General features: G+C 35.4%; 3 protein-coding genes across 9 annotated transcripts in view; 1 reads left to right on the top strand and 2 right to left on the bottom strand.

Annotated features, from left to right (window-relative positions):
- Window positions 1-7,427, bottom strand: part of LOC106170100 (galectin-8) — a 28,442-nt gene extending 21,015 nt beyond the window's left edge. The window contains exon 1 of one of the 6 annotated variants that reach the window (XM_013549844.2): window positions 7,393-7,427. The gene's annotated coding sequence lies outside the window, so the exon portion shown is untranslated. Of the gene's footprint in view, window positions 1-5,527; window positions 5,704-6,146; window positions 6,306-6,341; window positions 6,415-6,467; window positions 6,618-7,392 lie in introns of those variants that run through there. The other 5 variants (XM_013549843.2, XM_087005280.1, XM_013549842.3 and 2 more) reach the window with 5 other exon arrangements.
- Window positions 7,428-10,797: 3,370 nt separating this feature from the next.
- LOC106170152 (small ribosomal subunit protein eS24) lies at window positions 10,798-13,005 on the bottom strand. The gene is made up of 5 exons (XM_013549898.2): window positions 12,904-13,005; window positions 12,137-12,205; window positions 11,630-11,839; window positions 11,117-11,230; window positions 10,798-10,894 (listed from the first exon to the last, which is right to left on the bottom strand). Exons 1-5 carry the CDS (start codon window positions 12,943-12,945, stop codon window positions 10,892-10,894), a joined length of 438 nt encoding a protein of 145 aa, XP_013405352.1. The 5' UTR covers window positions 12,946-13,005; the 3' UTR covers window positions 10,798-10,891.
- Window positions 12,363-24,976, top strand: LOC106170125 (poly(ADP-ribose) glycohydrolase). Of its 2 annotated transcripts, none has more exons than XM_087006579.1 (20): window positions 12,363-13,040; window positions 13,463-13,647; window positions 13,904-13,973; window positions 14,359-14,414; window positions 14,665-14,755; window positions 15,546-15,609; window positions 15,924-16,019; window positions 16,318-16,446; window positions 16,681-16,773; window positions 17,175-17,249; window positions 17,546-17,632; window positions 18,119-18,279; window positions 18,627-18,721; window positions 19,234-19,382; window positions 19,915-20,062; window positions 20,513-20,591; window positions 20,927-21,041; window positions 22,444-22,546; window positions 22,967-23,095; window positions 23,414-24,976. In XM_087006579.1, the coding sequence occupies exons 2-20, from the start codon at window positions 13,533-13,535 to the stop codon at window positions 23,650-23,652; spliced, it is 2,094 nt and encodes a 697-aa protein (XP_086862705.1). In that variant the 5' UTR covers window positions 12,363-13,040; window positions 13,463-13,532; the 3' UTR covers window positions 23,653-24,976. The 2 variants fall into 2 exon arrangements, with proteins under 2 accessions (XP_086862705.1, XP_086862704.1); XM_087006578.1 differs by having other exon boundaries at window positions 12,369-13,040; window positions 14,356-14,414.
- The last annotated feature ends 153 nt before the right edge of the window (window positions 24,977-25,129 follow it).

Below are 25,129 nucleotides of genomic sequence, written 5' to 3'. Positions count from 1 at the left end.
ATTTCACTAGCCCCTCCTAAATTCAAGGAAATCTTTGTCGGTCATAAAGAAATCATCCAGACAAATTTTTTTTAATGACATAATATGTAATAGGCCAATATGTCTTACAAATGCAGGGATGAAACCATTCCTCACTGAAAAAGTAGGAAAATTGGCTGGATTCCAGGGTACACAATTCTCAAGAATGACCCAAATGACCCTGAAAAAGTCGGAATTTCAACAAAAGTCAGAAAAGCCTCATCAGTGCAAATGTAACAATTAAGAACAGGGAAGAATAATGTGTGAAATGATTTACGATTTCCCTTCCAAGTATTTCCCACATTTGCTCCAATATCAGCTTCTGCTCATTTTCTCATCAAAGTCACTGTGTTCAATTATGTTTACCAGGTCATTTTTTTTTTAATTTGGGTTCATTTAGCACTATATATTGTCTTTATAAATCTCTGTATGCCAGATTTATCTTGAGGAAAACAACAATCTGGGGCGGATCCAGAGCTATTTTCTGACAGTCTTCCAAATTATCTTTGCTGATCCATCCTCCAATTTAGACCCTCTTCCAACAGAAAAAATTAGATACCTATCAATGTAGACTTGAAAATCTGACCGTCATCTGGAAGACCCAGAAGACGGCCTAAATCCCCCCTGACAATAATGGTTCTATAGATAAGTTACTTTTGTACAATTAACACGTTTGAACACCTTGCACCCTCAGCTTAAAGCCCCCATTACACTGGACAGTGTCCTTTCCGCGTTTCTATTTGAAACTATATGGTGGTGTTTGGTTGGGTTTGAATGCATCTTTAGCACATTGCATACTGCACAGGTCCCACACTCTAGCTGTTATCAGGCCCTGACTCTGACATAATTATATAGGTTCCCTTTCAACTTATAATAAATGAAACAAAATGTAAAATATAATCTCAATGAATGTGTAAGATAATGCATCATCATAATATACCCACCTTAATATTCTTGCTTCTTACCAGTGAATAATTACTTAGAAAAATGTAATTGTTTGGAACCATTTGTAACACTTGAACACCAACTTTTAATACCATAGAAGTTTTGATCACTTCAACTGCACTTAATTGATACAGGTTCTAGTGATTCCATTGATGGACACAGAGATGCTGATAAGCAACAGTGTGTGCCGCTGTGCCTTGTATTATAATCTAATTTGTCTAAAAGCACATCAATGGCAAACCATTTGTCTTAAGTGATAATGTGAAACAATGCACAAACTGAATATTCCCTTTCTGTCTCTCTTTCTCTCTCCAATCTCTCTCTCTCTCTCTCTCTCTCTCTCTATCGCAGACTCACTCTGTGTGTGTGCATGTGTGTGTGCATGTGTGTGTGTGGGTGTGTGTGTGTGTGGGTGAGAGGGTGTGGGTGTGTCTGTATAAGTGGTAAGCTCCTATAGCCCAAGGCTGATTCAGAAATTCTTTTTCTATTCACAGATCTTATATTGTATAGTTAAGTCATCTGAGCAAACAAACTTATTATCCCCCATGTAAGTGTTCAGCCAGAGGCTATATAATCAATTATGTTATCTCAGGTCTGGTAACTGTCAGAATTACTCAATCAGAACTGCACATTGAATAAAAAAAAAAAAAAAAAGGAACAGAGTCGGATTCATACTGACGGATCAAATGTTAACAAATTAACAAATTCATTGATACAGTGTATTGTGTGGCAGCATGATGCAAAAGTTTAACTAAGTGTGAACAGAGAGAGAGAGACGACGCAGGAAAAACATGTCCTCATAGTAGAAACTGAAAAGCCTTCAACAGCTCAACATTTTTCAGTGATGTGAGATTCTCAGAAACATATTGATAAGTCATTCTTCAAAAACAGGAAGAATTGACAGACAAAAGCTCTGCAGACAGAGAAAAGACAATCATGAAAATATAATCTATAATTCAACAGCGAATTTTCAACTGAAACATGCTTTGATCCATTTGTTCTGTTCATGTGCCAGACGTCAATTTAGCCGAATTAAGCTTGAATGTATCCTTCGTGTCTTATAAGCTACTTGCTGGGCCTTAAATTTTTTTACATGTACTTATAATTAATATACACTACAGGGCATTTCTCACTCAACATAAACATGTATCTTTAATATTTCACACAGATACTGGAGTCTAGAGTTGCCTGCCGTGCCATCAGTAGATATATGCTAATTACAATCTTTTCTGCCTATTATGTCCTACCAGCACCTCCAAATTATCCTTATTCCCACACCTCCAAGTTATCCCTGCATCCACCCCCCCCCCAAATTTTTCTTGCACCCACATCCCCAAATTATTCTTGCACTCACACCCCAAATTATATTTTCTTCCACACACCAAAATTATCTTTTTAACCACACCTCCAAATTATCTCTGCATCCACACCCCATCAAAATTAATTGTTCCATCCACACACATCCAAATGATCCTTACACCCACAAACCCCACCCACACCCCAAATTATCCTTGCACCCACACCTCCAAGTTATATCTGCATCCACACCCCATCAACACACACTCCCAAATGATCCTTGCACCCACACCTCCAAATGATGCTTGCACCCACACCCCCAAATAAACCTTGCACCCACACCTCCAAATGATCCTTGCACCCACACCTCTAAATGATGATTGCACCCACACCTCCAAATGATCCTTGCACCCACACCTCCAAATGATCCTTGCACCCACACCTCCAAATTATCCTTATTCCCACACCTCCAAGTTATCCCTGCATCCACCCCCCCCAAATTTTTCTTGCACCCACATCCCCAAATTATTCTTGCACTCACACCCCAAATTATATTTTCTTCCACACACCAAAATTATCTTTTTAACCACACCTCCAAATTATCTCTGCATCCACACCCCATCAAAATTAATTGTTCCATCCACACACATCCAAATGATCCTTACACCCACAAACCCCACCCACACCCCAAATTATCCTTGCACCCACACCTCCAAGTTATATCTGCATCCACACCCCATCAACACACACTCCCAAATGATCCTTGCACCCACACCTCCAAATGATGCTTGCACCCACACCCCCAAATAAACCTTGCACCCACACCTCCAAATGATCCTTGCACCCACACCTCTAAATGATGATTGCACCCACACCTCCAAATGATCCTTGCACCCACACCTCCAAATGATCCTTGCACCCACACCTCCAAATTATCCTTGTACCCATACCTCCAAATGATCCTTGCACCCACACCTCCAAATGATCCTTGCACCCACACCTCCAAATTATCCTTGTACCCATACCCCAAATTATCCTTGCACCCACACCTCCAAATTATCCTTGCACCCACACCCCCAACTTATCCTTGCACACACAGCTCCAAATTATCCTTTCACCCACAACTCCAAATTATCCTTTCACCCACACCCCCAAATTATCCTTGCACCCACACCTCCAAATTATCCTTGCACCCACATCCCCAAATTATCCTTGCACCCACACCTCTAAATTATCCTTGCATCCTTGATTAACCAAAAAGGCAATGTTGACTTCATACTCATTCAAGTATGCAATTTTTGGTAACGATATGTAGGCCTGGAGCAAACGCAATCTGTCTCTTGAGACAATCACTTAATTGGCCATTTAAGAGGAAACATTAGCAAGAAATTCAAGCACTAGTAAAATTAATGCCATGACAACAGACAACTGTAGGTTCTTGATCAGTAACTGTGTATCGGATGTAGCAAACACCAGTTGTCAAATACAAATTACCACATTTTAATCAAAAATGTTTATACAAGACTTTATAAAGATGGCAAAATTATTTTCTGATTTTTAATTTCATCACCTGTGCTTAACTAATCTGTATGATTTTTTTTCTCAGAGGTTCACAATTGCATCCCAAAACGCACTTGATAAAAAGATAAAACTGAACCTGCTACACGGTGCGACTTTTCTATGGCCAACAAAAAACTGTCCATACTACTTTAATTATTATTATTGCACATTTTAAATTTGCCACGAATCTGCGCTGCCCCCTAAAATAATCCTGGTTCCACCCCTGACTTAACTGCATTGGTTAATTGATTATTAAACTTCAAGCTTCATGTACTTTGCTTCTTAAATTAGAAAGGAGAGGCAAGAAATTGATATCTTTTCTCCAAAACATTTTAGATTCATGTTTTATCACAAAAATGTGTTTTTCATGTAATTAAACCAAAGTTTTTTTACCTGCCTTCTCTCTTTTTGAACATATAAAAAGAATGAAATTTTATAGGAAATGAAGAGAAAAGCACTGAAATTAATTGTAACAAGAATCACTTCTTATTGTGTTCTTCATGCCAATAATTTGCCTCCTATATATATATTTTAAGACGAATATCCTTGCACTTCCAAAGTCTACCCAATGCCATACATCAACCACAGACCACTCCAATTTTATTTACCGTACCTTTTTGCTGTTTGCCTAATGCATTAATTGTCAGATGCATCATAATAATGTAATCATAATCACTATAGCTATTATAATTACAAAACACAGTTAGCACAGAAAACTTACCATGCATATTTTAGCTAGTGAAAAAATTATAATACTTATATAATATAAACTGAAAAAAAATCTCTCTCTGCCATTAGTATAAACATGGGCCCATGATCTCGTCTCTCACCAGAGAAAATGACAAAAGATATGACTCAATATTATGTAAATCCACTCCATCAAAATATCTATCATTCCTTTCAGACTGCTTGGCAAGTGTACTGACAATTAAGACTACAATGTATTACAAATAATGCCTGCTCAGCTGTACAAGCAACCTAAGAGAGATACGAACAACTTCATTATGCAACTGCCATAACCACATAACACAAATTAACACAAGAAAAGACATTTTACTGCTACTTTTCACTCGGTTCATAACAAGATTGGGCAAGCACTGAATGTATGACATCGTTTGGTTTGATAAATAATACCCAGTGGAGGTTTTGAAAACGGCGAGATGGGGATTTTGTCTAAAAGCACTTTAATGCAGAAAAACATAAAACAGGCAGGATAATTATAGTCGTCAGGAATATCCTGATAAAAGGCCCACAGTTCAAATATATACAATGTTGTCAACCTATGCATGTTAGTGAGCCAGCAATTATAAATGGGCTGAAGGGGGAGGGGCATGTCTTGAAAAAGTGGAGTCCTTTTTTATTCCCATACAAAGTTGACCCAACTTCAGAAATGACATATAATAACTGATACATCAGATTTCAATCCAGAGTGAACCTTTTCTGGCCAAAATTAAGTGTGGACCCCTCATATCTGCCTACAAGTATACTTATTTACAATATGCATTTGTTTCCAATACCCAACAATTAATCAATTGCTAATCCTCGTGGCATAATACATATCAAGATACCTGAATAACACCAACACATATATCTGATGATGAACACTGTATACACAGCACGACTGGTCTCTAAAAAGCTCACTCTACCATAAATAAATGATTTATTATCCCTGTGGTCACACTGCTTGATTTCACAAAATGACACTGACCTACATACATTAAGTAAAGTTTTTCTGCCATTTACCCTGCTCCCGAATCCTATGTACCTTCCACGCTGCACGCACATGCAGATACTTGTATATGTATTAGGTATTCAATATATCTGCAAGCATTTTTGCAGCTGGAGAACAAACACCAAATGCACATTATCAAGTTGGCTAAATTGTTTCATTATTGATGAGGACCATATCATCCTCCATGAAAAATTATTTTCTTAATTAGCTCATTTCCTACTTTTTCAGGTTCAACTCAGGATGTATGCATATGAATGCATGGTCTCAAGAATGGCACCTTCATGGTTGCATGGTTGGATTGCTTGGTGTTTATCCCTCCCCCTCCCCCCTTTAATGATATCCAGACCCCTTAATAGGTTTTGGTTAAACCAACCAATCCTCTGACACTACATGCATGGGACAGAATGGTGTCATGTACAAAGTTACTTAAGCACAGTGAAAAATTGACCCACAATAATCTGCCAAGGATGCAGACTTAAGAAGTCTGTTGAATAACCTAGCTTAGGAGAGCTGCTTGTTGCTATTGTATCTTTCAGCAAAAGGGGGACAAATAACCTGAGCAAATTGTGATTTAAAAAATGATGCAGACGCTTACCTCTATAGCATATCCTACTCAGCAAATACCAAGTCAGGATTCACCTGTTGAATCAGACATTTAAAGCAGTGCCCTGGTGATATACACTGGCTGACCCAGCTCAGCTCATGTCACAGTAAAATCAAGCACCAAACAGCAAACTGGAACCCAACCAGTCAATCATGTCTCAGTGCACATGTCTACATATGACCTCACCTGTCTAGTAAACATCTCATCCACATCCCATTCTCCAGATTCCGCAAATTATCACCAGCACAATAGCCAATGATGTGATGATGATCCTCTACAAACATTCAACAATGTAGATATTAAAATACTCACTTTATACTAATAACCAGCGTTGCATGATTCCTCTGACAGGATATACTGTAACGAGAGAGCTGAAGTGATGACAGACAATCTAGACCTGCACATGGCCCACTGTAATACAATGCTTTATTACATAGCATACTTTTTACCAACATCTAGATCATCAGCTCAAATGACTAATGGATTTAGTCAGCAAAGTAAAAAAGAGACAAAATCTGTCTCAGTAATGTTTTTTCTCTCTTGCCTTTGATCCCTATTCATACATCCCTATTCATATGTGTGGTATCTTAACATTGAAATCTTTACATGCATGATTGATGATACACTGTAGCATAACATATACTGCCATGCAAATGCATTTTATTCGCTTTATAATTATGGTAAACAAAAGCATAAAAAGGCTGATTTGTTTACTTAAGATTAGTTTACCAATTCAAACAAAAATAATGATTAGTGTGTTGTCTGAGATGAATGAACACTCTGACATGTTCTTCTGTTTCTGTATCACTATATATTCATAAGAATTATATCAAAATAGGTTTTAACTACTCAATTGGTTCTACAGCTCTATATAAATTCTATAGCAATCCTGTGCTCAGCATGCAGGATTAATTTCACCCCCCCCCCCCTCCAACCCCAACATTGATCTGAAAACAAATAAAAACCACAACGAACCATATTAGGATAATTGTCTTGTAACTAGCCACAAACAGCATGAGAAATGCCATAATTCAACTGATAGCATGTTATGCATTACAATACCATCTGCCCAACATGACTTCAAATTGATCTGTGATCCACTTATTAACTTATGAACAAATCTGAAATAACAGCTAGCATTTGTCTGTAAGCCAAGTAATACCTATCATCTCCAGGAGGAGGAATCCTACATCACACAGTTCAAAAGAAATTACACACATGACCACGACCAACTTACCAGCCGACAGTGCCGTTGCTTTCTGCACTCATATTATGAAAAGGTTGTTTCCAGTCAATTTAGTTGTGCCTAATTTGATCCATAAGACGACATTGGAATGTGATTGGCTCAAGTTAGGAAGCCAAGGCAACAGCATGAAACTTGGATCTAATTTCCTCAATTTTACCAAATAAACATTATCATGAGTGATATCAGAATGGTCTAGGGTCTGACTTAGAAAAGATGAGCTTTGTAGAGATACAAATGGCACGTACCACTTGTAACCCTTTCTGATTATATAACACGCTCACTGATCGCAAATGTTAAAACTTTACGATTTAATATTTTGGTAAAAGGCAGGGGCCCAATCTGCCATTTTGTAATGAAAAAAAAACTTGTCTTTATACACAAGAGACCTTCTTAACTGTATAACAGGTACGTATAAGGCCCCTCCCAGAAAATGTCCATGCAAGGATGAAAATTGTGTTTGTAGAAGTAGAGACTGCTGTTATCATATTTAAGTTTGATGGGCAATTATGATGTTATCATCAATATTCTCAATGTAGTGAGAGGACTAAATGGGAAAAAATATTACCCCCCCCCCCCCCCCAATAATATTACAAATGAACAAACATATGAATGAATAAATCGATTTCAAAAATTAAAAAGACATACAGATATGGAAGAAACTTGGATCTATGCATGCAAAGATAGGAAAGTGCCAAGAAGCATTATTGAAAATCAATTGAAATGGAAATGCACATAGGGAGCCCGTAGGATACTGCAGGTACTTAAGGATGCTGAAATGGTGGAATCTATCTTGAACAAACTCATCAATCCTTCCACCATTTAAATGCTATAAAGCAGGTGTAGATTTCATTTTAACCCCTTAAATCATCTTACATAAGCATATCAAGGCACCCAGTTTACACTGTATGTGGGCCTAGCTGTTAAATGAGTGTTCTTGTTAAATCAAAAGCCAGTACATACATGTATAAGGGTGAGCATATGGGATTACACTGTACTACCATCTTAATTCTTTCAACCCATATATTTGATTATCAGCATTTATTGACAACAGTATGCAGTGGCAGATTCAGGGGGGTCCTGACCCCCCCTTCGATTTCTGAAAAAATTGCACGAATGGCCCAACCTTGAAATTAGAATTTTGACTAGCTGAATCATAGTTCTAAACTGTACCAAATGGCACTGTTCACCATCTAAAATACCAAAATCTTTCGGGCCCTTCAGGAGGCCCCGAACTCCACACTTTGCATCTGTGGAGACCCCCCGTCAAATAATCCTGGATCCACCCCTGGTATGTAAGTAATTGCTAAATATTAGAATTTTATCTGTGTTCTTAGATGTAGTGATCGACATATAGCAGGGATACATATGTAACTGTTTTCTCGGGTTGAGCCATGATGCATTTTTGAATAGGAACTCATTGGAGCAACAGTCACTTAGTGAAAGAGAGTTGTTGTAGACCATCAGAAAATTTCTTTAATTGTACTTGTATAATAAAAATCATGATTATGCCTACCATCTCTTAAATTTCCTTTGTAGCGTACGGTATACCAAAAAATATATAACACACCAATATTCCCCCCTTGAAATTACATTTTTAACTAGCCAAAGGGCACCGTCTGCTCTCCAAAACACCAAAGAATTTTCAGGACCTTCAGCAGGCCCCGAACCCCACTCCAAGAGGTGATGGTCGGCTTCACATACCAGGCCTGTCGTTCCGGACCCCTCCTTCAAATAATCCTGGATCTGCCTCTATATACTTTAAAAGCAAGAATTTTATTGTGAGTGTTCAACAAAAAACCACATGGTCCTCTGCTTACATTGAAAATGATAACAGGGATATGAATTTTCATTAAAGAAATCAGACATATAACAGTTCTAAATTTATCATGAATTATATTACAAATCACATCACAGTTACACAATAGCTTTTATGTGGTTAGCTCTAGGATTAACTTACATTCTTATGTTATCAGGCATAAAGTATGAATAAATCACCCTGGAAGTATTCAATTCGGTTAAAATATCACAGAAAACAAGATAAATACACAAAGTAGCCTATTCTCTCTGGTTGTTCTTGGGTGTGCAACTCAATGTGTTAGAGAAGACAACTCAACACATTGAAGATAGGAATACCAAAACTAGTTAAGAAGTAACAAGAAAAGCACCCAGAAAGAGGAACTTCTGCAAAGGACTGTACATGGATAAATTGTGTTATTTCACAGAAAAAAAAATGGATTTTTGGATTTCGATAGTTATCTGGATCCCCAACTAAATGTTATCACTTTTAAGTTAGCCTGACTCACCCTAAAAATTTCATCAAAATCCATCTGCAACTTTTTAAATTAATAATTCATAATAAACCAATAGTTAAATCTGTCAATTGCTATAGGAAATTCATTCGCCTTTTGCCAACGCGATTTGCCAACCAATATTTTGTCTGCTGACAGTCGGACTACATCAGGGAAGCCAGGGCTGTGATAAATATTACCACCCATCACCCCTCAGGTGAGCTTGTTCAGTCAGGTGCCCCCCTCCTCTGCTCACCCCCCCCCCCCCCCCACCCCTCCTTGAGCTTCTGCCAAATGAAGCTGTTTATTAAAAACATAGCCAGTGAAACCCTTCCAAGTTTTTGAGTTAAGCTGGAGACAAACAGGGTAAATATCCAAAGAAACTGTCAATTATTCGGTTAAATCTGCATTTCATATTTGCACCCATTTTTTTTTAAGTGTGCAAGCAAAACATGCCACATTTCGTGGGTGTTAGAAGTGAACCATGTATCCATCTATCTGCAGTTATGTATCTAATACTTTCTCTACTTCTACGATCTAATAATAAGGAATTCTTTTTGCAATTCCATAACACTAGAGAAATAAAGACAATCGTCATTGCAGTATTGTTTTGAAGGGATAGATGTTCCCAATTTCCAAATATGGTTACCACTGCAAAATGCTGCTGGGATACATACCTAGGCACCATTTAAAAACAGCCGTTGTAAGCGCAGCTAAAATCATTGCTCAATTTATACCATTGGTGTTAAAGGCATTAAAACATGGTTTCTTTCTATGATCATAGTTCGAAGATTGATAAATTGTTTTCTACTCGGTTTCCAAGATTTTCAATTTTATCCACGAAAATTACTTTTTTTTTATCCCCCCCCCCCCCCCCCCCCCCACAACAAGCTCAAAGCTGGCCCATAGTCAAGGGATTAAAATGAACTGTCCTTTTTGCCAGGAAAAGGTACGATCTGGGAAAAATTTGATCTAGGTTCACAGAGGTTATGGTAAAAGGTCCACTTTTACAGGAAAAGAACCACCCTTTTGAAATTGCCACCTTCAGGCCTACACAGGCAGTTCATTTTACAGCAAGTATCCATGTCAACAACATCAATAACAAATATTTTCTTCAATGTTCTTTTTTTTATTTACATATTTCTGTAATTTTGAATAGAAATAGAAAGTCCATGATTTTCTCCACCTGTTCTTCTGAGGTTTTACTGAAAATAGAAATAGCCGTAATTAGTTAAAATACAGACTAAGGTTGAGAAAATTTAAATGAAAAGGTTAAGATAATATCCTATTTTAAACTTTGTACTATGCCATAATAAAGCTTTTTATTAGCATCCAAAATATCCATTTCAGTAAGTTCATTTAAGTAGAGTAATTTTTGGCTTTAACTTTGTTTTCTTTAATGTGAGGCAAATTCAATATCAACCTACCTTCTTTCCAGCTCCCACTTTAGCCTTCTTCGTACCACGCACTTTCTTCTGTCTGTTCTTGCGTTCTTTCCTCTGTTTTCTGGCCACAGTGTGTTTTTTCTGAGCTAAACCATGCTAAAATTTAAATCAAAGTTCAATCCATCAAATTTCTGTATTATATCAGCTAAAATAAAAATTTGGCAATTAAAATAATTATATCTTTTTTTGAATGCTTACAAGACTCGTAAAAGCACCTTTTCTGTAGGATTAATTAAATGTTAATGGGGAAAAGGTTTTTGCTTTCCTTTCCCAATAACCTGTAGCTGCTTAAGAAAGACATTTAATGTATTTAATATCACAGGCAATAATTGTTGATTAAGCTAAAAATTTACACTTACAATGTCTTAAAAACACATTTACCAAAAACAAATACTGTTTCATTACCCATAAATCACAGTGCAATTCTATATGTTAAATACTAAATTGTCTAAAAAAAAAAAAAAAATCATCAAAATAACACGGCCATTCCTTTACCCTGATAAGCCTGTATCTGGGCTCAAATTTCTTAGCAAAGTCCAGGCTGTCGTAGATGAGGGCAAAGCCAGTTGTTTTTCCACCTCCAAATTGTGCTTTGAATCCGAAAGCAAAGATGACGTCTGGAGTCACCTTGTACATACGTGCCAACTTTTCACGGATCTCGGACTTAGGCACTGTGGCACGGCCTGGATGCAGGACATCCACAATCTAAGGAGAAAAATCAACAAAATCAATTATAAGATGAAATAAATTAAGGAACTGCAGATGCGTTTCCTATAATACAAGAATAAGCTTTTAAAACAAGTTTATTGTTCTAATTACTTTACTCATGTTATCTTTGCTTCAAATGTCATGGAAATTTCAGTGCATTTAATTACATCTGTTTTACATATTGTACCAGCCAATCAAGTATAGGACAAAAGTCTTAATTTGCTTCCTTTACATGTCAGTGACCTGCACTACTGACTAATGATGGAAAAACAAATATGATAGGCCAATAAATACCATTTGCCGCCGGCATAGTAGACGGTTGGTCAGGAACTTGCGCGTTCGCAAAGTTGCTGCACCCTCACTCTATAATGAAACAAAAAAAAAATCAAATCATGTTAAAGTTGCTGGAAAGGAGCATTTTCATCTTTAATGTAAAAGAAAGCAGTTCCACCAAAAAATAAATACTAGTATTATTCTTAAACTGAAGAGCAACATACAGCAGTGCCTTTAGTTTCTTTTCTATGTACACACTGTGCCAAGATGTAGAGCCTCCATACCACTGCTCTTTTTATTATGGACAAGTCTCCCTCAGGACTAACTCAATTTATTTAGAATTTGGTGCAGGGATAATGGGTTCAAATAACACGAGTGGAGTGGTTAGTCTTTCACTGCAGTTCAGTCAATTTTGATGCACGATCCCCGTATGATAAACACATCGGATCGACCGATGCCTTCTGTCATAAGGAACAACCACAGTCTCTGGGTAAAGACAACTATAGAACGCCTGCAGTGTGGGAATCTGGCTTTGAGGATAATGACAAAGAGAAGTATGCTACAGCTGACGAGAAACTCTGGCATGTTTCACAGTCAAATCAAATACTAGTAAGATCGACACTTCAAACTTCAACGTGCAAGTGCTACAAGTAAACCAAGGTTTAATTACATTTGAAACAGTTAGGCAATTAAAATGTTACTGAGGACTGCTCTCAGATATTCTTGTTGTGTGATGGGCTTGTGAACGTTTGATTCGAACAGATATTTTCTATGATGTACGCTCATACCATGATTGCTTCCAAGATGGAGGGACAAAGAGGGCGACACATACTTCCTACTCTCGAAGTTTCACGCAAGACAGACCTTTATGAGACCAAACAAACTAACAAATCTTGCGAGTGCATTTTGCAATGCCGAAATGAAAGTAAGTAAATAGAGTGGAAGTATAATGATTCTTTGTTGTTTGACGTGATAACATTTTGACTGCCACTTTCTTTTGGTGTAAGTTGGTGATTTAAAAGTGAAATTTTGTGAAGGAGATAGTTAATGTTGACGTTAATTTCTTTCGCTTTATAGCAAAGTGTGACCAATTTTGGCACCCTTCATGACATTAGACGTGCGTATTTCCCATTTCCTTATGAGCTCCATATGGATGTTTTCCTAGTAACGACACCATAGATTGTATGTTTACGGACTTAAGCATTTAATTATAAGATTGCATATTCAGATTATAATTTTACAATGCTAATTAGACAAACAACAATGCTCCAACAGAAGAGAATGAACAATTAAATTGCTTGATTGCCCTGTAACTAGTTACTTCAACATACAAGATTGATTTTCTAGAGTCAAAACGGAGAGGCCAGTCTTACGCTGTGTTACTCTGACCTGCCTTTTATGTCGCAGGAGTAGTAAAATGTCTGCACCCCCATTCAAGAAACTGAGACAGACTAGTATTACAGATAGTTTCAAGGTTACTGAAGTAGGTATGGGAAGTCAGCAACAGGACGGTGATAGAAAAGTTTGGAAAGGTACGAGAAAAAATGTTTTTATTTGAGATGATGTGCATGTAGAATATAGGAAAGAAGATAAATAAATGGATATTTTAAGCACACTTCCTGTAAACGTGGTAATAATTAAATGTCTTTAAAATGATAAAATGATATATTAGATTAAATTTGGACAAAGAAGTGAATGGTTATTACATTTTCCCAGGCTGTCACCTTCTAAGGGTTATTCTTGTTTATACATTTGTGTCATCTTCCAGTTTTTTCCTTGATATTTTAGATTTCAACTTCACAAAACCAGACAAAGAAGATCTTCAAACCATTCCAAACCAAGACCACACAGCTGAGAGGTAACTGGAAAATTATCTTTATGTCATATCAAAAGGTTTTGTCAACTGTTTTATCTCATTGCTCCTTGCTATCTAAATACAAGCATGTCTTTTTTCAGGTTGTTTAATAATATTTGATCTTTGGTGATAATGTGTGTATGGATAAAAACAATTTTTTGTCCTAAAATACAATAAGTACAGATGATCAGAAGAAGTCTTTAATGAAAAAACATACATGTACAGGCATAAAACATGTTCTGGCTAGTTTCTTTTGGATATATATGTGTCATCTGTATTTCTTCTTGATTTAGTGAAAAAAAGTCGATGTAGTGTTGATATTTGCAAGTTTTATTGGATTAGCTGTGTTTGTGATATAAATAATGCTTCTGTTTTATTGTTTCAGTAGTTCTGGTGATATTAGTTCTGATGCCATGGGAACTGCTTGTGAGAAAACCGCATTTGGTCAGTTTGAATCAATATATGTAAAATGTAATAGTAAGTTAGACGGAAATGTTCAAGTTACTGACATTTGGAGGGCTGAGTTTTTTTTTCATAATCATATTAGAATTTAGAATTTTGCAGAACTTCACGTCGTTGTTTAATTTCTCAGAGTTTTTTAAATCCTTAAAATCTTTTTTCAACATTTTTTTTTTTTTGAGAATTAGAGATCCAGCTGTAGGTTATTGTAAAGTTGTTTAAATCTTTTTTGTAGTGGCATCAGTGAGTCCAGCACATGATGCAGGGAAATTAGAAGAGGCAGCTTTCAATTCACTTGGCACAGATTCCACCCTGGAAAATTCACAGTAAGTTATCTAAGCCTGATTATCATAAGTCTACATAGCTGATGCATACTAACTGCACGGGAGGTCTTGCTGAATGCAATCAGACAAGCATGCCTACTTCTGGCTTTGAGTTGAATATAGAAAATCTGGTCATTATATTGTGGCACTGACCTTCGAGTGCAAGATATTTCCAATTCAAACTTCTAACTCCGCGTCAGGCACTTAAATTGCTTCTTGTCTCGTCTGCACGAGATAACTTCAGTGCAAGGCGGGAAAGGCAGCTCCAGGCGGCAAAACCTGTGACGTACGAGACTTATGACTTCCAAATATGGATCCAGGCGGACACAGCTGTGACATGTGACTTCCAAATATGGAAGTGCCCCAGGCAAAATTTTGAAGAAGAACGCCCTCAGATTGTCGCTGTTCATCAGAGCTAGTAAAAGCGACTCCATCACAAGGTATATTTAACAAGCTAGCTTTTACGTTGCTCTGACACTCAGGGTAGGTCATTATATGAGTATGTTGGAAACAGTAGGATGCAAGTTAGTCTGTTAATCTGATTGCATTAAGCAAGAGTCCCCTTGGAGTTAAGTGCACATTAGGTAAGTCCACAAATTTCATTGTAAATGGGACACTTTGACTGAAATAAAAATCTTCTGTAAGAAAGGTCTACCTTTGGTGGGAAGTTGACCTTTGAACTTGTGTTATCCAGTGACCAGTTTGAAATGATCTTTTTGGGGCCTTCTATTGATAATGCTTTTTGATGTTTCACATGTATGTCTTGACTTAAGTATTGCGTTCTTTTATAAAGGCCCATGAGTCCATCCACATCTAAGAGTTCCCCAGGATGGACCTCCGAGGATAAAAAGTCATTTGTAAGTAGTAACTTAATGACTGTACCATTTGGGTATTTAAATGGTATTAACATTTCCTAAGTTGCTTGTCTTTTGTTAATTTATAAAATAACTTTTATAATTATCTATTTTGCAATTAAGAACGTGTTCAAGTTAAAAGACAATTGCCTTATATTTTGTGGATTTAAACTTATTTGGAAAGTATGGTATTGTTTTTCAAAATAAAAATACATTGGAAGTTATCTTAAATCTGTCACTGCTGAAAATATTATGTTCTAATATTTTATATCCGTACGAATGGCCTGATGTTAATGTATCAATCTGTGTCACACTAGGGTACAGATCTGCGCCATTTCCATCGCATGCCAGAGTGCTTCAACAAAGAGTTTCCAAAACTCAAGCATGATGATAGGCACCATGTTCTCATCAATGTAAGCAAACCCATTTCAAATAATCGATTAACGTCAACAGTGTCTTGTTTGGCAGTGATGATATTTGTTTAGATTAGTATTATCCATGTGTATAAAACGTCTAATGTACATTTATTGTAGTTTGACTTTCAAAGATGACCAGTTGAGTTAAACTAATGGAAACTACTGTATGCCTTCAGTTTAAGTCAATTACTACTACAGTATTTTAGTTGAATGAAAAGTTTTGAACAAAAAACATAGCACATCAGTTATGTTGTTGTGTGTAATTTTATGTCACAATGATTGGATTTTTTTTCAGCCTGACAGTATTCTGGGAGGAGCAAACAGAGTTCCTACAGTGCTGGGCAAGAAAAAGGATATGTGGGATCCAAATCATGTCCATATGCCTTGTTCTGGGGAAAACTTGTACCCTGTTGATGGAGAAAATGTATGTAAAATACAGGGGAAAATAGTTATTTTTAAAGACGAAATATCTAGTGGTATAGAGTGATCGTCATGGGGAACATACCCTATGTTCCCATGCTGTCACATGATCATCATATGTCAAGACAAGCCATTACTATCGCAATAAAGCCATGTAGTTAAATTTAAATAAAAAATTTCATTAAACTTTTACAAAACAGTATTGATTTGCAGTTTATAATTATTATTATTTTCACAGGGGAGGAAGGAAATCAGGAATAGGTGGGATATGATTGAGATGGCTTTAGAATGTTTGACTACCAAGTCCGAATTAACTGTATTTGATATAGAGGTAAGAAGAACTTCTTATCTGAAATCTGCTATAAAACAATATATGTATTTAAGTAATTAATTTTTAGAGCATCTTGCAGTGCAGTTGTACCCCAGTTTGTGGAATGAAATTACAAATTGGATTTTTTCTGTATATAATTTATAAGAAAATAAAATGTCATTAACTTGTTGAAAAGATATTAAACATTCATTGAAGTTTATGTAGTACCTTTTTTAAATGTTTATAGATTCAAATTGAGTTCAGCATTTGTGTTTGACAATGCATGCTTTTCTTGATATTCTAAGATTTGCAGTAAACTGTTACATTTAGAGAATAAAAATCAAATGATTGCAGTGCAAAATCATGGTATTTTGTTTAAAAAAGGTTATAGTTAAGAGTTCAGTGTCAATCTCTATTTTCAGGACACTATCTTGCGCTACAACAAGAGATATGAAAAGAAGTGGGATTTCGCGATGCTCAAAGAATATGAAGAAATGGTGAGTTTTGTCAGAAAACTGAGATACAAATTAATTTGCTAAACTCAATACAACTGATGATAGATAAAAGTGTCCATTCCTTTAGATTATATAGAGCATTTTATTTATTTATTTATTTATTTATTCATTTAGGCACAAATAAGATGTACATAAGAAATTTGATTTATTTGGATAATTTACGAATTTGGATTTTAATGTTATACAACAAATATTCATAGTCAGATTGAAGATATCTGGAAGCTCCCTTTGGATTGCTTATTATATTGAGTATGAATATTAATGTTTAAAACTTTCAGTTATTGGATGAACAGAAGAAAGACTTTGTCAATACCATAAAACAAATAGCCCTCCTGGCAATAAAGTTACCAGATGTTTGTACTCAGGTAAATTAGACTGGGACTGTCAGTGTGTTCATATTTAAGAGACTGGAAATATTCCTTTTTGTTTAAATAAAAACTAAATATTGTATTTGAGGTCAAATATGATGTGTTAAAGACCGTGCTGAATGCGAAATGAGTCAGATAGGTACACAGTAAATGCTTTTAAAGAGAAATGAAGTTGTTTGAAGTGTTTCAAAGATGTTGCAGTGTAGGCAGTCTGCTTCACCTACATGTAGCATATGGTTAAACTATTGGTTAACTGGAGACGGTTTATTAACATACATTACAATAAAGTACAAAGAATTAAAAAGAATTTTTTTAAGTTTCATGAATAATAAAGCATATTCATATGCTTTCAGGTATTCTTTATAAGCTTTAGATACTATACCACTTTACTATTACGTGGACTTATTAATGGCTCTCAACCTCAGCAAGATGTTATAATTGCTGTGTAGTTGACATGTTGGACATGGCATATTTATTTTGCAGCCTATTCCCTTACTGAAGAAACACCAAGATAAAGCCATTACCATCAGCCAGTACCAGGCAGCTTGTTTGTTGGCCAATGCATTCTTCTGCACATTTCCAAAGAGAAATGGAAAGAAAAAGGGTTCAGAATATGCCAGCTATCCTGATATTAATTTTAATAGGTAGACCGTGGGTGATTAGAGCCCTACTTAAAAAGCAGTATCTACTGTTATATTTATAGTATAGCATCATCTGATTTAGCTAAAATGGATATAATTGCCACAAAAGATGATTGCATCAAATAGTTTTTCACTTTGAATAAATGTTAAGGCATATATAGAATGATTTTTTTTACATAGGTTGCCTTTGGAATTTTATTAATTATCACGTACCCAAAGAAGTAGCTACTTGTATTAAATTTCTTATATATCCACTGAGCATTATTGCTTTGATCATTTTTTACCAGACTTGAACTTTGACGTGTGCATGATCTAAGTCTATTTCAATTCTATATATGTTTTTGTTACAGGCTATATGAAGTGCCTCACTCAGATGCAGATGGCCACATCAGAATGGAGAAGTTAAAGTGCTTACTGAATTATTTCAGAAGAGTCACTGATAAAGGTAGTTTTGGTGTCCATTTTGCATTTTACATAAAGGCTGATAAAATAAACAAATGTGATTGCATCTGCACTCATCTTGCAAACTCTAATTGCCCTATTCTACAACACCCTTACATAAATGAACTGAATATGAGAAGATCATTACTGTTTAATTATCTTGTTTTGGTTATACTAAAAGAGCTGCGGGTAGTTTTAGTAAACGCCTAATCCGTTTATAAGGTCTTAGATGGAAAGACATTTGCTTATATAAGTTAACCCTGTTGAAAATGATGACAAAAGAAATTGTTTTCGAGACAGTACAGTTATTTGTGAACAGCTATGAGCCCACTAAAAAGTATGCTGCTTAATTCCCATTTAGACACTGAATAGATTCCCCGCAGGGATTACACAACAAGCATTCCTGGACCAGTGGGTCAGCCATCTTTGATCCACAGATCTATTAATCTGCTGTTCTGAATGTGCTTTATGTCTCCATGTCTTTATACAGAACTTTGAATTTTGTTCTTTTTGCAGCACCCACAGGGACTTTGACCTTTCAAAGACAAAGTTTAAAACATTTAAAGAAAGACAGATTTAGATGGGATAGATCTCATACCCATTTTACAAAGTTACATGTCACCAACAAAGGCACAATTGAAAGTGAAGGGAAGGGCATGTTACAGGTGAGTTCATGCTGTTGAGATTTCTTATAACTGATTTATTGCATCAGTTTTTAAATATTAGTTTGTGTATGAGATTTATTTTAAATTGACTGCTGTCTTTAAGATAACTGAAAAGTTCCATTTTGGATGAATTAAAAATGTCATCTTGGGGGTAATAGAATAAAAGGAGATAAAATGCTGGGAGACTGGTTTCAAGTGATGAGCTAGTATTGCATTCTGTAATATAGGGACTATTTCCTGACTGGAATCAGTCACATGGTAGAAATACCTTGTGGTTGCTCAGTCAAGTATTATAGTTAAGATATAATGTATGTGACTAAAATTTTATTTGCATCCTGTTGTTATTTTAGTTAAATGAGTTTGTGTGTGTAAGTGTGTTTTGTTACAGCAGTAACTGTAAAAACTGTCAACATTTTAATTTTGTAACTGTTGCTACTAAGATGACTTAACCCTCATTTGCTAGTCTAACAATATGAGGATCATGATTTGTGGCATGTTTTCTATCCTACTGAACTTCACGATGTATTTTTAGGTTGATTTTGCCAACAAGTTCCTGGGGGGTGGAGTCCTGGGGCGAGGCTGTGTACAGGAAGAGATCAGATTTTTAATATGTCCAGAGCTCATTGTGTCCAGGCTTTTCACTGAGGAACTGGCTGATGATGAATGTCTGCTTATGACCGGTATTATCAGAAATATTTGACTGAATATGTGTGTGGGAAAGTTTAGGAGTCACTTTTTGCAGTTTTATAAGCATGAGTATTGTTCTCTGTTTGACTGTTTAAGGCTACTATCTGGTTTAGCCACAAAGCTCCTTATATTTAATGTCTCACACATTTATTGGATAATAGATAAATCTTCTGTGTTCATTGATTTAATTCCTTAGCATTTGCACTTATGTCATCTTACCGATGATGTCATAATTGTGATTTTGTGGTAAAAAAATGCAAAATCTTATTCTCAAACTTCTCCTGTACCTGAGCACCCACAAACACTGTTTTAATGCAATTTAATGACAGCACTGAGTACCTCAAAACCTTGCTAGAGATTTTTCTTAAAAGCTTTATATCAGATTTTATCATTAACAAGGCAAAATAAAGCCTATTTCCAAATACTTCATTTTTCTGCTTCAGGGTGTGAGCAGTATTGCAGATACATGGGATATGCAGAAACATTTGAATTTGTAGAAGATTTCCATGATGTGACGCCAAGGTGAGTTCCCTGATATGTAAAACTAATTGATTTTATGCTTATGTATTTTATTTTATTTTATTTTATTTTATTTTATTTTATTTTTGACTTTTAAGATATATTTCAGAAGAGTGTCTGTAAGAGTAATTGCACATTAGACCCTTGGTTACCATTTCAAAAAGAAAAAGAAAAATGATGATTCAGAAAATAACAGAGGAATTCTATTGTTTATCATTAAAAGACTGTCATTAAATGTTTATCATTAAATGCTGTCATCTATGAACAATTTTGATTTTGATTATGTCCAAATGAATGTAAGTATATGCTCTGATCTTTTCTTTTATTCTTTTTTCCAGAGATGCCTGGGGCAGAAGGTGTACATCTGTGGTGGCGATTGATGCATTGCACTTTAAGGGGCGGCAGGTTAACAGTCAGTACAGACATCAATTTGTGAAAAGAGAATTAGACAAGGTAAACAAGGCATTTCAATGGGGGATTGTTTACATAGCTAGTCTTACATAATGCTGATTTCAGATATGTTTTTTATGCTATGTTTATTTTATTACTAAGTAAATGAAGATACAAAAAGGTATATCACTTTTTGATATAAAAGCCAAGTGCATAGTATTCAGTCAAAATATTGAAATAAAAGTGAATTTAATGTATACAATCAGTTTCCTTGAATATATGTGCTTTCTTGAGTAAAGAATATATCAAAACAGTATATATGCCCTTACGAAAATTTCCTATAGGATCCTATAGGAAATCTTATAGGATCCTATAGGGCACATTTCCTATAGGATTTCCTATAGGATCCTATAGGAAATTGTTGCAAGTTAAAATCTTGAGAAAAATGCATATCTTATAGACAAATATCATTCTAAACAATAGATATTTGATATAGGTCAATTTTAGCAGTTGAATTGTCAATTATGTATCACTATTAAAGCAAAAATGCTTTTTATTTTTTATAATGCACAATCTTTTAGTCTTCTATAGGATTCTATAGAAATTCTTTAATTTCTATTTTAAAGAAATCTTGAAAAATTGATCATTTGTAAAGTCATCTTTTATGGAGAAATATTTTATCATTAGGAATGTTTTTGTACCAAATCATTGAAGCTGAAATTATTTTTTTGAATTTATGTTCAGACCATTACAAAAATTCCTATAGGATCCTATAGGAAATCTTATAGGAATTCCTATAGGAACCTATAGGAAAGCCTATGCTAATTCATATAGGGAATTTTTATAAGGCCGGGTTGAATGAAAAATAATGAATCTTTTTTAAATATCAGTATATGATTTTGATTTTTAATTTATGTTAAGACCATTACAAAAATTCCTATAGGATCCTATAGGAAATCTTATAGGAATTCCTATAGGAACCTATAGGAAATCCTATGCTAATTCATATAGGGGATTTTTATAAGGCCGTGTTGAATGAAAAATAATGAATCTGGTTTAAATATCAGTATACGATTTTGATTTTTAATTTATGTTAAGACCATTACAAAAATTCCTATAGGATCCTATAGGAAATCTTATAGGAATTTCTATAGGAAATCCTATGCTAATTCATACAGGGAATTTTTATAAGGGCGGGTTGAATAAAAATAATTTGTCATGTCTTAATATCAGTATATAATTTTAATGCATGGCATAATTCAGAATAGGGGACTAACTAGTCTGAGGGTCAAATATGGCCGACCCAGTTGAATACTTCCCCACGGGATACTTATTCAGTGTATATTAGCAGATTAGCCGGCAAGCTTTGTATTGGGTTGCCATATTTGACCCTCAGACTAGTTAGTCCCCTATTCTGAATGGGGCCTATGATAGTCATTGTTCTCTAATTTCCCTGGTATTTCAGGCACTGTGTGGGTTCACATCAGTCCATAAGTCCCAAAAGCTGCCTGCTGTAGCCACAGGAAACTGGGGATGTGGAGCTTTTGGTGGAGATCCCAGACTAAAAGGTAGGCGGTGCTCCCGCGAGGAATAAATAATATTGTGTGGAGACAATTTCATTGGTGTTGGCCGTATTTCTCCTTTATTTGATTTTTTAAAACACATTTATTAGTTTATGAGAATTATAAATAATATACACATATGAAGATGGCAAATCACCATTAAGCAGTATGTGCTCATCTTATGGTAACTTAAAAATGTAACCAATTAACTTATAAATATCTATTAATTATGTGTGAAAATATTTTGTTCAGAACAGCAATTTAACTGGTGGGGGATTACATGTACTTGTCTTTGATGAGCTGTGTTTTATTCTCATTTAAAGATTTCGATTGAGGTCATGGCATCATACAAGTTTAAAATTAGTAAACTGAAAATCACCTAGTCTTGTTAAGTGAACAGCGATTACCTTGAAGTATACATTTCAGCTATCATACAGTTGATGGCTGCAGCAGAAGCTGGAAGGGATGTTTGCTACTTCACATTTGGAGACACAGATTTGGCGCAAGATATACATAAGCTTCATAAATATATATTGGATCGTCACCTCACTGTTGGTAAGCAATTGTTTATGATTAATTGTGAAATAATATAAGTTCATGAAGGTTTTCGTATCAAGCTGAAGTGATTATTGTTTGATATTATTTTAATTCTTTTATTGGGCTCAGTTAAAAGTGGACTCCTTCATAAGAATTGTAATGAGCTGAAAAAAAGAGAATTTCATCAGCTGTGAAATGTTGTAAGAGTAAATTGATTTTCTTCAATCAGCAGGTAATATTTAAACTCTTTACCTCAGTTTACAGAAAATCTTTATACCATGATATATTTGAGGTAACACTTTCACTCTGAAATGACTAGAAGTGGCTTTTTTCCAGGCGATGTTTCCAAGCAAATTCAGGACTACAACAAGAAACGTTGCCACCTGTATGGACAGCATATTATAAGCTTTATCCTGGGTGAGGACGTGATAGTCCCTAATGACTGGGAGATAAGGCCAGATGACGGTGACGGTGACGGTGGCGGTGACAGTGATGTTAACATGGAGGATGACAACAGAGACTCTGCAAATGGTGATGACGACTCTGCTGGTTGTTTCAAAGAGACGGCATTCTAGTTGTGAATGCAGACTTCAGTTGTATTGATATTGAAATGTCAGAAACAGATACAGATTATGCCATGAATGTGAGAGGTGCACAATTTCTTGTGTACCCCCTTAATTTCCCATTCAGGAAAAGGATTATTTGTACATTGAAGCATTCAACACAGTCGGTGACAGTGAGATTGAGGAATACACAATGGAGCAGAGTTTTGATGGGAAAATATTTAGAATTTTTTAATGAGTTATGAGACTTGTCAGAATCGTGTGCAAATTTTTTTTTTTTTTTTTTTTTTTTTTTTTTTTTTTTTGTATTTTTAGAGAGTGTCACTGATTAATTGTCCTGCCCCCAAAAATGTGGATCTCAATTTAGATTATGATTTTTATTAGTATAAATGGACCATACAATTTGAGTTGTATATTATTATTATTATTATTATTATTATTATTATTCAAAATTCACGTGGATAGTCTGAACAACTTGAAAATTTAAATTTTTCCCCAGGCAACATTTAGCTCAAATTATGCGAGTCCAAAATAATTGTAGAAACTTCATGTAATTTATTCTTTTTCATAGGCATGTGTTTAATGGCAGCTTCAGTGTTACTTACCCTAGAAGAAATGTAATGGGGCAGACCATGAAAAATTTTTTGGTGTTTTGGAGGGCAAATGGTACATTTTGGTATGGTTTAGAACTATGCTTCAGCTAGTCAAAATTCAAAGTCCCAGAAGAGAATATTGGTGTGATATATAATTTTCAGTAACCGAAGGAGGAGGGTGGGGGTTGTCAGGACCAACCTGACCCCCCCCCCCCTCCTCTCTAAATCCAACACTGTATAAGTTTATAACATGTTGTAGCTAGTATATTTTATGCAGGGTCAGGCATTCCTTGCTTATATATAGAAGGTAAACTCACAGACTACCCTGCTAATAGCAGGACAAAGAGCTTGGCTGCTCACTGGTTGCTTTTCTTTGAATTAATTAATTTTATTTGAATGACAGATATGACAGTTAAGTCACCAGCATTCTATAATTTCTGGGCCATGAGCTTTAACTGTAAAATTTGGCTGTATGTGAAATAAAATTGTTTGTTAATTCTGTCTGTAGGATGAAAACAATTACGGAATTGGGATATTGCATATCCAGCTCTTTTTTTATATCATAAAAATTTGAATTTTCGTGAATGCCTTTGTAAACAAATTTGAATAAATGATACACATATTACAGAAATGTTTAATAACAAAAGGATTGTTTGTAAATATATGATATCGCATTTGATGTATTATATATAGTAGGTCTATTTTATTGATTTTGCAAAATAATAAATTATCACAATAGGAAAGGCCTTTAGCACTGTTTATTGGGCGATGATTTACCACTTTTTGTCGCATTACTCAATCTTCCACTCTGTTGTGTTAATACAATGACTAATGTAAAGGATATCTGTTATCAGGTAAGAGGAGGAGGGGCAGGGAATCCCTTAGGTGCACATGAT

Source organism: Lingula anatina, chromosome 2 (genome assembly GCF_051362555.1).
Source record: "Lingula anatina isolate TDL-2025a chromosome 2, LinAna3.0, whole genome shotgun sequence".
NCBI classification, from domain to species: Eukaryota; Metazoa; Brachiopoda; class Lingulata; order Lingulida; family Lingulidae; genus Lingula; species Lingula anatina.
The sequence above is the reverse complement of the archived record's forward strand: the minus strand, read 5'-3'. Positions and strand labels throughout refer to the sequence as shown.